The 15971-nt window shown below is 22.5% G+C and overlaps 3 protein-coding genes across 4 annotated transcripts in view; 2 read left to right on the plus strand and 1 right to left on the minus strand.

Annotated features, from left to right (window-relative positions):
• Nucleotides 1-1579, plus strand: part of LOC129606703 (sodium-dependent neutral amino acid transporter B(0)AT3) — a 79187-nt gene extending 77608 nt beyond the window's left edge. For both annotated transcript variants that reach the window (XM_055517177.1, XM_055517176.1), the window contains exon 9: nucleotides 338-1579. In XM_055517177.1, coding sequence (XP_055373152.1) covers nucleotides 338-511 — 174 coding nt within the window. In that variant the 3' untranslated portion in view covers nucleotides 512-1579. The remainder of the gene's footprint in view (nucleotides 1-337) is intronic.
• An 8337-nt stretch (nucleotides 1580-9916) lies between these two features.
• On the minus strand, nucleotides 9917-12542 carry LOC129606657 (E3 ubiquitin-protein ligase RNF25). Its single transcript, XM_055517085.1, has 6 exons — nucleotides 12408-12542; nucleotides 12202-12273; nucleotides 11793-12146; nucleotides 11268-11727; nucleotides 11059-11173; nucleotides 9917-10993 (listed from the first exon to the last, which is right to left on the minus strand). Exons 1-6 carry the CDS (start codon nucleotides 12413-12415, stop codon nucleotides 10707-10709), a joined length of 1296 nt encoding a protein of 431 aa, XP_055373060.1. The 5' UTR covers nucleotides 12416-12542; the 3' UTR covers nucleotides 9917-10706.
• A 1045-nt stretch (nucleotides 12543-13587) lies between these two features.
• On the plus strand, nucleotides 13588-15931 carry LOC129606663 (mediator of RNA polymerase II transcription subunit 15). Its single transcript, XM_055517093.1, has 2 exons — nucleotides 13588-13670; nucleotides 13781-15931. The coding sequence occupies exon 2, from the start codon at nucleotides 13813-13815 to the stop codon at nucleotides 15739-15741; it is 1929 nt and encodes a 642-aa protein (XP_055373068.1). The 5' UTR covers nucleotides 13588-13670; nucleotides 13781-13812; the 3' UTR covers nucleotides 15742-15931.
• The last annotated feature ends 40 nt before the right edge of the window (nucleotides 15932-15971 follow it).

The following is a 15971-nucleotide window of genomic DNA, read 5'->3' on the forward strand; positions in this document are numbered from 1 at the left end:
AGAAAACCCCTAAATTCAAATTATTGAATTAATTACAAACTTTTCATAATTTTTTTGCGTTACATTGAACTACCAAATATCTTAATGTAGAATACACTATACAAAATCTCAACTAAACATTGTTTAATGTATACACTATAGTTGATAGTACGTATTAGATTATTTAGTACATATTTTAGATTTTTAATTTAATTAATTTAAGCTAGAATTATAATTTTACTTAAATAAAACTTTTTCTAATATTTAAATTTGCTTTTCTTTTCATACCTCAATCAATATAATCTTAATCGATTATTCAAAAAATACAAAAAAAAAAAACAACACAAAATTCAAATAGGATGATGACGATGAATTTAATGGTGGTCCAGCATTAGGAGGTCGTATTAGTATGCGAAGTGATTCAGATGATGAAGATGATGGACCGATGCAGATGCGTAGCAGTAATCATTTAACGTTGCCAACGAGTTTAAATAACAAGAAGCCATTTAAAATGGAAGTTGTTGATTATTAATTAGGAAAAAAAACAAAATAAGGAATTTACAGAATAAATTAAATGTAATCAGATTTAAATAGAAAATTAAAAAAAAAAAACAAAAATGTAAAAAAAAAATGAATGAAAAAAAAAAAAGATATCCAAATAAAAGTTAAATGCGAAAAAAAAAATAATTAATTCAAAAATAAGCTAATTAGAGTTTACTTGTACTAAATAGAATTAATATTTTTTTGATATAATTATAAAGTGAAGAAAAATGGTTACTAAGACTTTATTTTTAAGATTTTTTAATTTTATGTAAAATGAGATAAAAAAAATAAATAAATAGTATTGTAATATTTTTTTTTTTTATAATTTAATTTGTATAGGAAAATAATTAAGAAAAGAAATTTATTTTTCAAAATATTTTAATTTCTATGAGAAAATTCTTTAAAGATGGTGGTAAACAAACACAACAAACATAATGAATTGAAATGCTTTCACGGTAACACTGAAAAAATCAAATTTATTGCTATTTTTTTAATTTTTAATTCGTACACAGAGAGAAATTTTTAACTATAGTTAAGCTTAAAACTAAAAAAAAAATAAATTTCAAGACTTGTTTTTTCATTAAGAGCAGAACCAAATTTAAAATTTTAACATAAATTCTAATTAAATTCATGATTTTATATTTATTTTAAAAATAAATAATTTTAAACTTAACATTTTCAAGTATTAAATATATTGGAGAAGTCTCTATTGAATACCATCATCATATTTATTAAATTAATTTACATTTAAAAATTTCTTAACAAGGAAAGAATTAATAAAATTATTAATTGGCCCCTATCAATTAATATAGTTTTAATACAAAATTCTTATTTGTATGTGTATTTTTTGTTTTTTAAAAAATTAAATTTCAAATTTTCTTTACCATAAGATTTCAATTTTCTATTTGCAAAAATCTTATTATTTTATTTATTTTAAGCATGTAAATAAATAAATTTATATAATACACTTACACACAATTATTGTTTAATTATATTATAAACATATATGTGATTACATATTCATGTAAATATACATACTTATATTTAATATTATTACAAAAAAAAAAATAAATTTATTGGAAACATTAAAAAATTATAAAAAGGTTTTGCATTTTTTTGTTTTTCTAATCTTTTGTGTCCTTCTTTATTATACAATACGCGCTATACATAATTTACTTTAATTTTAATTTGAAAAAAATAAAAATAAAAAATAAAACAAAAATTGTAAATGTAAAATTGTTAAAAATATTTTTAATTGTATTTTTTGCTGTTTTAATTAATAATAAAATAGAATAGATTATTAAATAGTAATAATAGAAAAATTCTCTACATAGAAAGCATAAACGAAAATAAATAATTTTTACATAAAAAAAAAAAAACAAAACTTGTAAGATAAATAAATGTTTAGGTTAATTAATTTGTAGAAAAACTAAATTTTATTTCATTAAAATTATATATAAATACAAATATAATACATATGTAATATAATATATATGTATAATGTATATAAAATATACATATATGTATAAATTAAGAATATTATTATATTTAAAGTAAAATTTATGTTTTATGCGAAATTTCATATATTACAATAACAAGTCTCGTATAATATAGCAATGATTGGTTCCGCAGCTTAATCGAAAATATTATTTTTCTCTTCTATTCTCAAAGAAACAATTTCAAGACTTTAAAATTTGAAATTCCTTAAAATATTTCGATTCAAAAAACTTTTTATATGCGGTTTTATGTATGAAGAAATTTACTTTACAATTTTCAAAAACAAAATTTTTATTTATACATTTTCTAAATGTAAAACCATACAAAACAATAATATATTACTGTTACCTTTATAGCCAATGGTAAGATTACAATAAATCCTTATACACGGTCTCAATGTACTGTTACTCCAATTTTAATTCTACAATTGTTTGTTTTAATAATGGCAGTATAATCTAATAAAAAATTAAAACAATATATGCAATTTATAATATTATTGTAAAAATCAAAATTATGTATAACTACCATTGTAAAAATCATCGATAATTGATTTTTAAAATCCATGATCTGGTTATTAGAGTGCTAACTTAGAAAACTTAGGGTTTATAAAATAATTCCAGAACAAATTATATGGAATTTTTTTTATTTTTTTTTTCTTTTTGCCTTAAAAGTTGTTCCTTTTTCTATACCACTACACAAATAATGTTCTGCGATTGTCTTATTCTCAATCAACAATCTTATTCTAATTAGAATAAACTTGGCACAGTGCTTGATTGCTATACAAGGTGTAATTATTTATTTCGATATTAAAATAAAATTAATTTAAATTATAACTTGTAATGAATATAAATTAAAATTGTATACTTCTAACAAAAATATAGAAGAATTTAATTTCTTCAAATTAAAATATTATACTTTATGTATTATTATGTATACCTATACATATATATGTATAATAATAACAAGTTTTAAACGAATTATGTACAATTAAAAAAAAAATATATATTTTGATTTCATTAATAATAATTCAAAATTCATTATGTGTATATAAAATATAATTATAATTATATATATAGTATATAGAAATTAATAATTATTAGATTGCTCAATTATTATATATAATTATAGAAAGATTATTTAATTATTATTATAATTAAGAAATTATTTTTCAAAGCAATATTGTTCAGAACTATTTTCCCTCTTATTTGTTTTTAATTTAATTTTATTAAAAATAAAACTTTTATATAATTTTCCTTATTTATCTATATTAAAATCTATAATCATATTTTATTTCAATTAAATTTTTATATAAAGCCCACCTTTTCTTACTATTATAAAACCTTACTTTTATAATATTATAAATATTTTATAATTTTATGAATATAGGTGATGTTTGAATTAAAAAAAAAAAAGATGAAATATAATTCCTGAAATAATTTTTAATAATTTTAATAATAAATCCAATTCAATCAGAATGTTTTCCAATCATACACATTAATATTATCCCAACAATTAATAATTAAAATTTAAAATTTAATTGGAAGCATCATCTTTGAATAAACTTTTATATCAATATTATGAATTATTAAATTGATTGAAAGAAAAGCAGTAATTTTAAAAAATATTTTCATATAGCTTTAAAAATTATATTATTTTTAATATATTAAGCTACTTTTTTATTTTACAAAAACGTAAAAAATTAATATTTTTTATATTATTATTAATTATTTTTAACATACAGCTGCAAGGCAAAATAAATGATTTTTACTGAAGTTATTCAATTATAAATTAATTTTATTTCTACTTTAAGAAATTTCGTAATTCGAAAATTTATGATTATTTTAAAATTTATTTTTAAAATTACAATATTTACTCTATTAAAATTATTTTATATATTTGTTAAAAAATATTTTATTTTTTCACCTTTTACCCCTTTCTATATTCGAGTCTTAAAAACTATTTAAAAATAATGCTGGTGCTTCTTTCTCTTAAGAAAAAAAAAACAAACGCAAAAATACTATACCGAATTACTGTGAATTATTCTATAAAATATTAAAATATTTAAAAAATAAAAACCAAAAAAGAAAAAAAAACCAAAAGAAAATTAAAAAGAAAATAATTATTGAAAAAAAAATAAAAACAAGAAATTTTCTAAATTAGCATTAATTATAATATTAATTAATAATTTATTTTTAAATAAAATAAAATGCGACATGAGAGAAAAATAAAAAATCATAAGGTCTTCGAGGAAGACAATAATTTTGTTTATTTTTTTTTACATTAAAAATGTATTTATTATAACCAAAAAAAAAACAAAAAAAATGAAAAAAAATGAAATATATAAAAACCAGTACCTTAAAATGAATTCATAGAAAAAATACCTTAGACTTTACATTTGAAAACAAAATATAAAATATTATATATACATATTATATAATAAATATATAACATATATATTGAAATCAGTTTTACATAATAATAATAAAAAAATATAGAAATTTAAAAAAAAAAAAAATCTCAAGGGAAATTAAAATAAAAAAAAATTTCAATATTCCATTCAAAAAAAAAATTTTTAATCTCCCACAATATAATTTTTTTTTATAAATTTTCATTTTAATTATTTTATTATAATTTTAAATACATTTATATTATTTAATAATGTGCCGTAATTGTTGCTATTTAATAAAAAATAAAATAAAAATAGTGAATTTTAAATTATAAATCCCCTCTATTATGAACATCGGTATCGGCCGATATATTATCGGCAGTTCTAATCGGTTTTAAGTTTCTACTGTATTATGAACCGATACCGATAAAAATATTTCAACCGATTAAAAGAAGCTTTTTCATACAAATTTTTGTTTTTGTAAATTGGAGAAAAAGTTTTTTTTTTTTTCTAATGACATTTGTTTTCTTTCAAAATTATTTTCAAAAAGTTATTTTCAAAAAATTTTTAAAACTATTTTGAATTTGGTTTTGATGTGCTAAAAAGTTGTTGTAAGCAAATTATTTTCTGTTAAATTTGTAAAATAAAAATATACATATATCGGGAAAATGTCGCGTGCATTATATTTTGAAAGTGAAGAAACGGTAGTAAGTGAAGAAACGCAAGCTATTCAAAGACGACATATAAGAGATTCAACTAATCCATTGGATTTAGACAATAAAATTTATGTTTATGTACCTATTTTATTTTATTATTTATATAATATGTACACATTTTTTAGGTTTATCCAGAATTTCAGATTATCATTCCTTGCCAGGTTTAAGTCCTCTTCCATTTTTTCTACTAACCGTAGAAATATAAACATTTTGAAAGAAAATAATTTAGAAAAAATGCTTACATTTTAAAAAAGCAATTAATTACACCAGTTTCCTTGATAAAATGAAGATTTTACAAAAAAAAAAATCTGTCGTCTAAAAATTTGTACCCGCTTTTAAATCGGTGAAAATCCGACAATTTATCGTTTTCATAATACCAGCTAATACGTTTCCTATACAGGAAAAAAAGCTTTCCCGACTCCGATAAAATTTACCGATAAACAATGTTGGTAATACAAACACAAAATTTTGCCGATAAATTATCGTTTATCGGCCGATACCGATATACATAATAGAGGGGAATATCTATAAGATAGTTGATTCAATAATTGAGTTTATTCAATAATCCAAATCAAAAAATTTTAATAAAAAAAAAAAAATTTCTTCTCCAGTTTTTAATAATTCTAACATTTATTTAATATGAAAATTTTGTATTATATTTAATATAATACAAATATATAAAAGAAAATAAAATTTTTTTCCAAAAATTTCCCCTTTCGTTAAAATCAGATTATAGATCAAAAATTATATAATATATATTATCTTGTATGAAACAATCAAAATAATTAAAAATAATTTTTATTTTCTTCAAATACAAATTTCTATTTATTTAATATTTCTTTTTAATTAATTCTATTCAAGTCATAATTAACATAAAATTAAATTGACTTGCACAAGAAATCTAACAAAGTATACAAGATAATCATTTTTTATTTTATTTATATAAAAATATATTTATTATAAGGCATTCATTAAATGACTATTAAACATATTTAATTTTTCTAAATTTAATTCCACAATTTTGAAAAATAATTTTTCCAAATTATATTCAAAAAAAAAAATATTTTATTTTCATTATCATTTTAATGTACTGAAAAGGATAACAATAATAATAAATTTTACTAAATTTATAATGAAAATACAAAAAAAAAACAATATTAATAAATTTAATTTTTAATTAATATTTTAAGAACACTTCCGTTGTTTTTATAAAAAGAAAAGAGAAATAATAATCTGTATGTTAAAGAAAAATTTTTGAAATAAATTTAAAAAAGAAAAAATAAAGAAAATTAATATTTCGAATTAGAGACTAAAACAATTTTTATATATGAATGTAAAAAATTACAAATATTATATAATAATGTAAAAAACAAGTACATTAACATAAATTTAATTAATTTTTTTTTTTTTTTCATTTATTATTCTTGAATTAAAATATTAAATTTTGTATGATTTTCTCTAGAATAAATTCTGAAAGTTTTTAACATCAAATGAAATTTAATTATAATTAAAAAAAACAATTTTTTGTTTATATTTTATTATTTAATTTAATTTTTTAAACACCGTAATATTCATTTTTTTTTTTTTTTTATTCGAAACTCAAAAAGAAATTATTACCATTATTAATATTATGAATATTATTATGTGTTATTATTATCTGAACAATTAAAATATATAGATTGTAGGAAACATATCGCCATCTGATATTTGATAATGAAAAATAATTTAAAAATTTAAAAAATGAAAACTTTAGAAATTAAAATTATAGATTTAAAAAATTTTAGTACTAATAATAATTATTAAATTATGTATATTTAATCGAATAAAGCTAAAAAAAAAAATAAAAAAAAAAAAAAAAAAACATAAAACTGAAAATGAACTTAGAGATTGACTGTGTTTCAAAAAATAAGTTTAAGTGTAAAAAAAAAAAACAGAAAAAAAGTAAAAAATGTTATAATTAATAAATATACGTATATATATAAGTACAATTATATTAAAACAATATAAAATATAATATTGTAATAAATTTATATGTATATATAGTATATGAATTCAAAATTGATATTTTATATAATGAGTTACATATATGTATCTAAATATATGACTAAATTTATATATACTATATAAATATATATGTATTTATATTGATATATTGTATTTTATATATATATATATATATATAATATTATAATGTTTAAATTTAATATATCTAGTTTTAAATAAATGAAAAGTTAAATAAATTTAACTTGAAAACTAAATAAATTATAGTTTTATTTTTATATTATTTGTACTTATCGAAGTATTTGAATATTATCCATTAGAATTGAACATATCTTTTGTGTAAATAAAAGTATTTTGGGATTTTTTAATCATTTAATTCAAAAAGTGTACCGGAACATTAATCACTGTGTAACGGAGCGATATACTATTAATTTAATAATTTGGACAGTGAGCCGCCTCCTCTAAATCTACAAAAGAAATACATTAAATTTTAAAATAAAATTTTATACATTCTTTAAAATTATATACATATTATTTATACGAGTTTTACAATATTTGTTTGGATTTGAAGATATTTTGTTTTTTTTTTGAAAAAATAAAAATTAATTAAAGTTGAAAAGTGTTAAATTGAAATTTTATCTTTTGTTAATAAATTATTGCTAATTTTATTTAAATTTATAACACGATTTCCAAAATATAAATCGACATTTTTGGAAATTATTATTATTTATCAATTAAAGATTTTTATTTTGAAAACATTCTTTTATTTTTTATTTCAAAATTTAATACACTTGTAGAATACTAAATATTTATCTTTCATTATTTGAGTAATTAGATATTTTTTATTATATTAGATTATTGATTATTATTTTAAATATTTAAAATTTATTTATTAATCTGCAAAAAAAGGAATGAGAAACATTAAAGAAAACAGCAATATTTTACGACATTCTTGAAATATTTTTTATTTATTCTGAACTATTGACATTGAAATTGTAAGTTACATGAAATATTTTAATTTATAATTATATGTTTTTATATTTTTCTATTTTTTTTTTTTTAATTTTTTTTTTTATTTTTTTTTTTTTTATTGTATGTTTATTAAGTTATTTTTCAAATGGAGAAATATCTACTTGTGATTCAGGGAATAACTTTTACTCAAAATATTTCTACATTTAAACTTAAAATACCTCATACATTACATACTTAAATATTATTTTTTTTTTTAATTTTATTATTTTCCTTATTTTTTTTTTTTGTTTTAAATAATTTTATCTATTCATATTAGAACACAATTGCACGTAAAAGCACAAAATACAATTTATTCAAAATCACTTAAAATTATGCTTATAAACTAAAATAAAAAAATAATATGTTTTAATGAAGTTTTTTTTTTGTGTTTTTTCTCTATTTAAATATTCAAAGCTCTACCTTATTTACCAAAAGTATTGCAAAATAAAAAAATACATGGCAAGAAATTGGCAATGGTAGCTAAAATATTGAGTATTCATTAAATCATTGGTCAAAAACAGACTATAAAAATTTGATTAAATGTTTAATTTTTGAATGAAGAAAATATTGTGTAAAAAAACACAACGGAAATGGCTTTCTTATTTAGGAGGCGTATGATGTTTGCAGGAGCTCTTTTTAGGTAACGGATTTTAAATGAAAACTTGAGGTTGCATCTTATATTAAATTACAATTACAGTTTTCTTCAATAAATTTACAAAATTTATACATTTTGTTTATAACGTATGAAGTAATATGAGACCTAATTCATTTGATATGTTAACTTTTTATCTTACTAATATAACAGTATTTGTTTATTTTTTTTTCTGTATTTCGATATATCAAACTGATAAAAGAAATAAATTTCAATATTCTTTAATTAATCACACGCCTGATTTGGAAAATATCCGCCATTACAAATTAGTCAAAATTAAAAATAAAGGATAATTATTTTTCAATCATAGTAGTACAATTTTACGCCCAAATATTTTTTTTTTTTAGGTTTTACATATTTTCATTTCCAAGATTCATCTTGTTATTATCATAATAAAATTATTTTATTAAAATAATTAATGCAATATAGTGTTATGTATGAAAGCCAATATATAAGTGATGAAATGTTTTAAGAACAATATTGAATTGTGTTGAAAATGAATTTTAGTTCTAATTTTACATGAAAATTATTCGATTAATGTATGTATGTATATATATATATATATATATTTTTAACAAAAAAATACGACAACTATTTTCTTATAAAGAAAAAATAAAAGTAAAATAACTTAAAAATAATAGAATTTCGACTAGGAATGAAATTAATGAAAATTTCCTTTTCTTATAAAGAAAAAATAAATCTTCTAATACCATCGTCATTGACGTGAAAATGATTTATCTATTACAAAAAAATATAAATATAATTTTTCATTGGCATATTATTTAGCAATTAAAACTCCTTAAGTACATTTGATGCACAAGAATCTGAATTCAACAAAATTATTTTTTGGAAATTATAAAATTTTTTTAGTACGCATATCAAATTTTTAATTTACCAACATCAGTTGCAGTTGATTTATAAATAAATGTAAGTTGAATTTTTATACGCTATGAGAAGTTTTAGTTTTTCAGTCCAAACGAAAAAAAAGTTAAAAAATATTTTCAATATATGAAAAGTTCGAAAAATTAAGGAATAAAAGCAAATTTGTTTTTTTTTTTTTAAATTGTGTTGCCTTTTATATGCCTTTGCTTTTGTGCGATTTTTAAAATTAAAAATTGGCTTAATAAGTGATGCAATAAAAACTTGGTTGAAAGAATTCTAGTAAATTTTGATTTATAATTTATTATTAATATATTTTTCGGTTTCATACCAAAATAATCTGTTTCATAAGTACTTTATAGTTTTGATCCAATTAATGTTGAATTAAAAAAAATTTTAGCAGCACAAAAAAAAATTTTTTTAGTCAATGGTGTTTATGAAGCTTAAACAATAATATCATTTTAATTAAATTAGATTAAAATATCACAAATATTTCATTTAAAAAAATTATCTTAAACTAACTAAATAAATCATATCAAATATATTAATATTAAAATCACGTTATTATTTTAAAACTAGAAATGATTTTTTTACTCCTGTTTTTACTGCACCTTTTGAATAAAATTATTCCATCACAAATTAAATAATAAACACCAATTCGAATTTCTTTTGAAATTTTTCTGATCAAAGCTACCACAAAAACTAGTATTAGCGGAACTATCATTACTACCATTGCTACTACAACTACGATTCTATGTATTATTCCTTTTAATGATGACAATAAATTTAGTAGATATCGACTCTTTGGAGAACAGCTATTTAAAATTGAATTGTTATTGTATTTTGAAATTTCGAATATTTTTACTTTTGTTTCGAGTGGATCTTTTTTTGATAAAACTTCTATTAAGATAAATCATAAAGACAATAAAAATGGTATTATAGATTTACTCATGTTGTCGTATTTTCTGAAAATGCCATATTTTTGGCAATCAAAATTGCTACAGTTTAAGCAGCTTGACTTGAAATAATCTTGCAACTTTTGTCACCTTTTATGTGATCCTGATTTCTGATTTTTACCGCTCGAATACCGACCTTTTCCATTAGCTGTACCGGAAGAGTTAGAATTGCTCTCAGTTATATTAGTTGTTGGATTATTTGCCGAAATATTTCCGCCGTTTTCTTCTGATATTTGCTGCTGCTGTTGTTGTTGGTCCCTTTCACCACGGAAGCGGTCTCTATCACGATGAAAGCGTCTGTTACCTCCTCTAAAGTGTCGTCTATTATATTGATGATTATAATTATTATTAGTTGGTTCAGCTGGCGAGTAGCCTAAAAATATTGTAGCAAATAAGAATCAAATATTTTAAAAAAATAAACAATGTGATTTAGGTTACGTGTAGGTGCAGTGTTAATAATTGGTGCAAAATTTGTGTGGTTGACTGTTATTCGACTGGAACTGGCACTATTATTGCTAGTATTGTTACAATTCTGCCCATTAGGCGGATTTGGCTAAAATACATAAGTTTTCAAAATTAATTTTAATAAAATTGGTGTTTATTGAACAAAGCTTAAAATTTACAAAATCGAAAATCAGTTATATTACCACATTTCTTTCCCCGTTCTCATTAATTTCTTCACCATTTGCTATAGAACTTGCAGCATCACTCATATGTTTTTGACCTGCCTGCGTAGCAGCCAATTTTCTTGCGCGTTCTTGCTCTAATCTAGCCAGCATCTGGTCTTCTGTTTCAATTGAAATAACATTTTTCTCCTCTGCGCTTATATCTATAATGGCTCCACGACTTTTTTGACGCAAAAATAAGTTTGACATCCTTTGTTGCAGTTCTTTCAAATCTTTCGTTAATTCAAAATCTGGAGCATTCTCTAATTCAGATGGTGGCTTAGCATCTCGCAAAGCATCAACATTATCAGGAATTTTTTCTCGACATACTGGGCATACAGCTTGGAACGCTTCTGCTGTTTTCTTTAACCAAGCAGGCAACTTATTGATTTCCTCTTGCCAATTACGTTTCGAAGCGACTAAATGACGGGCCAAGCAAAAACTGCAAATTAAACAAAATTAGTACCTTTAGGGACGATTTATTTTCATTGAAGCAGTAACGCATACCTGTGCAAATAATGAAAGCATTCGGTTTTAATGAATTCATCACCTTCTTGAAATCCATAAAGGCATATTACACATTGACCACTTGGCAAGTTGCTTCCTGTCAAATGTTCTCGAACTACTTCTATCAAGTCAAAAACAACAGGATAACCCAAAGATTCGTTCAATTTTGTAACACAAGCTGACTTAATTTCGTTGAGCCTTTGATCATCTAGACCTCTAGGTTTCAGGAGATTAAATTTTGGTGAAATTTCGGGATAACCAGAAGAAGGAATTACTTGTAAAGTAACGCAAATGTAACGATCTGATTCTGTTCCAATAGGGAAAATGGTTGTTTCAATAATCTCAGGAACATTACTGAAATAAGCATTAAAATTTATAATATATCATTACTCAAATCAAAATTTACTACGTTTGCGAATTTCGATGAATTTTAACATCTTCCATTAATATTGCTTCCAAAGATTCAACTTCATCAATGAGACTAACATAAAAAGTAAAATAATGAAATTAGTACGTAGGTACACAAAATTTAGAAAAATCGAATCAAATTTTTTTGACTAAAAATTTTTTAACTTTTCACCGTTTTTAAATTGTATAATAAAGAATCCTATTTACCTATCCATTTTTCTTTCAGCTGAATTAATTTATGTTGGAACACCGTTTTTTTTAAGTTGTTTAAAATTAGATAATTTTAGTAGAAGAACTTTGGTGAAAACCGATGAAAAATCCAAACAAAATTGTATACCCTTGCAAAAATTTTTTTTATGATATTTAATTGTCAACATAATAAAATGACATTTTTTGGGAATAGTACAATTTTTTTATAAAAGTACTTTAAAAATAACTATGAAAATTCAAAAATTATTAAATATTACAGAACACAGAAAAAGCTTTACCTTTAATTATTTATTATTAAGTTTATTAAACAAAAATATTGAGTTTAAGAAATTGAATTGAATACACGCGAATCATCCTTTTAATTTTTAACATAAATGGGTGAAAATTCATATATATTTGTATTTTTATTTAAATACTATACAATTTTTTTAAACTAAGGCAAAGTTTAGACGTTAAACATGAGGTGTCAACTAATACCCATTCTTTAATTGTTTATTTTGTGAAGAGGTGGTTATTTCCTTGTAAAGTCAATTTATGGTTATTTTGAATAGAAAATTGAAACAACAGTAGAAATAAATTAGTCAATAACAGGTTGAAAAATATTCCGAATTAGATGAAAAAACCAATATAGCGTTTTCCACGAAATTTGTGGTATTTAGTTGGTATTTAACTAATACAAAAGTTGGTACTTTTTGGATTTGGATTTACTCGTTTTTTTTTTTTCATGAAAAAAATATCTTCAAACAATTTTCACCGAACAGTGCTTAGCCTGGTAATTACATAATATTAAAAATACAAAGCAAATAGTTTTAGACAGCGAAATTTTGATTTTCCTCAGAAATGTCATATATGCAAACAGCCATCAATACTTTATACAAACGTCAATCATATCTTATAACAATAAATATTGAATGTCTGTCGGATATATTTTGGTAACCGCAAACCGCAATGCAATAAATTTGTTAAATTAATTCATTTTGACTGATCACTAACTTGTGAATTATTATCTTTACAAACAATATTGTAACTAAAACTGTTGACTTCGGTTGTCAAATTCATTAAAGAATGTCAACCAAAGGAAAATTGTTGATTATGTAAACACATCTAATAATACGGAAAACATTCTGACTGAATGCATCCCTGAACATATGTCAAATAATTGTCAAATATCGAAATATTTTTTTTTCTCATTGGAATATTGAATCAGGGAAAGTGCATTATTTTGTGGTTGAAAATCAAAATTTGTGTATAAAATATAAAGTAAGTTTTAAAAAATATTTAACTCTTTGTATTATAAAAATGTTTTGTTTCTTCTCACCTGTAAGAATTGAAATATAATTTTAATATAATTTGCACAATTTTCAAAATAGTTTTAGATAAGATTTCTTAAAATTGAGTAAAGATGACAGACGAATGGCAAACCCAAAAATTTCGCCAAAGTGTTGTGGCGAAAATAAATGAATTAATTCCTAAAAGTACAATTATGGATCCATGCAACGGAGATGCAACTGTGATGGAAAACCATATTTTCAAAAAAGCTAAGAATCGAGAAGAATATCTTAGTTTACTTGCGAAACTTTTTATCCATTATCGTGAAATTAATAAAGGAAGACAGCAAGCTGGAAATGCTCAAGTTCCAAATGATATGGGTGCCAGTACTAATAATGTTGTTCAAGAACCATTAAACGCACTGCAAAATTTAGCAATGCAGGGAAGTAGGAATCCACAGTTAGTGCAACAAATGAATCAAGGTCAAAATCCTATGGGGGGCAATTCAATGGTTGGAACTGCTTCCAATTTGCTTCAAACACTTACGCAGCCTCGACAAAATGCACAAAATCAAAATGTTTCTGCTATGCGTGGACAAATGTTAAACGCACCAATGAATGTTGGTGCTATGAACAATAACTTATCTAATTTTAATCCGTCTATTGGTATGAATAATATGGTTGTAAACAGCAATTCTCAAGGGCAAGCCATTGGTGGCAATATTATGCCAAATCAAGTTCAAATGCCAAATATGCCACAAAATCAGTCAATGAATATGCAAAACAATATGCCAAATCAAATGACTATGGGAATGAACCACACTCAACTCAATCAAATGATAAATAGAATGAACAATCAAGGATTAGGCCAAAATCAAATGCCACAAAATATTGGAAACATGAATCAGCTTGAAGGTCCAAACATAATGAACTCAGCTCAGGGTATGAGTCAAGCTATCCAGAGACCTGCTGGACAAACAATGATAAATAATAGCAACCCGGCCATGTTCCAAGGAAATCGACCAGTTGGGCAATATTTGCGTCAAAGTCCCAGTCCTACAGTGTCTTCACCGGCAGCTGCAGCAATTAATACTCCTCAGCAAATGCAATCAAACTCGCAAATGATACCCAGTCCAGCATTAGTACCAACATCAAGTCCGCAAATGGCAAATATTTTAGCCACTCAAAGAAATCTCCGACAGTCTCCTAGTGGACCGCTAAATACGCCGGGACAAATTACTAATTCCAGTCCTTTTAACCCCCAAGAAGATCAGCTATATAGAGAAAAATATAAACAGTTAACAAAATATATTGAACCTCTTAAAAGAATGGTAGCGAAAATCGGAAACGATGATGTGGAAAAAATAACTAAAATGAATAAATTGTTAGAGATTTTATGTAATCCTCAACAGCGAATCCCCCTTGAAACTCTGTTAAAATGTGAAAAAGCATTAGAAAAAATGGATTTCAAGTCGTATCCAATGCAAGTAGGTTATCAGTTCGGTAGCAACAATGCTTTATTAGAAGCAGTTAATTCAACTCTACAAAACTCAATTGGTAATCACACTTTACAAAGAACCTTTCGTCCTTGTCTTGAAGCTCTATTTGGTTCAGATATTAAATCATTTCCATCATCAAAACAATACAGCGGAAAATTAAAGGAAAATAATATAACTACTTCAGAAATACCACATGTTCTTCAAGGAGAAATTGCCCGGTTAGATCAAAAATTCAAGTTATCACTTGATTCATCATGTCAGAGTCATAGTAAGATTATCAAATTGATATGTTGCATTGATGATACGAAATTACCATGTGTTCCACCATTACTTGTAAGTATTCCCGAAGAATACCCAATGGTATCACCAAGTTGCTCTTTAACTAATCATGAATATCCTGCAACACCATTTTTATTGGCGGTGCAAAATACATTAGTTACCAGAATATCAAAATTACCTAAGGTTTATTCTTTGTCTCATTTACTTGATACTTGGGAAATGTCTATTAGGCATGCCTGTACTCCAAAAAACTTAGCTTCTATTGAAAATGTGTACTGTATTTAAATATTGATTTTTGGAGTGATCGTGAAATACTTGCAGTATAAAACAAAAATATTTAAAAATATTTCAAAATAAATACATGAATAAATTTAAATGACAAATTATACATTGGTTTGAATAGCCTGCGAAGATAAATATAAAATAATTATTTAACATGTTTTAGTTAATATATGATGTATTTTAATCAATAAAATCGAAATTTCCAAAAAAAAATATTTTGCAAATTTAGTTTT

Source organism: Condylostylus longicornis, unplaced genomic scaffold (genome assembly GCF_029603195.1).
Source record: "Condylostylus longicornis isolate FDR11 unplaced genomic scaffold, ASM2960319v2 ptg000020l, whole genome shotgun sequence".
In the NCBI taxonomy this organism is placed as follows: Eukaryota; Metazoa; Arthropoda; class Insecta; order Diptera; family Dolichopodidae; genus Condylostylus; species Condylostylus longicornis.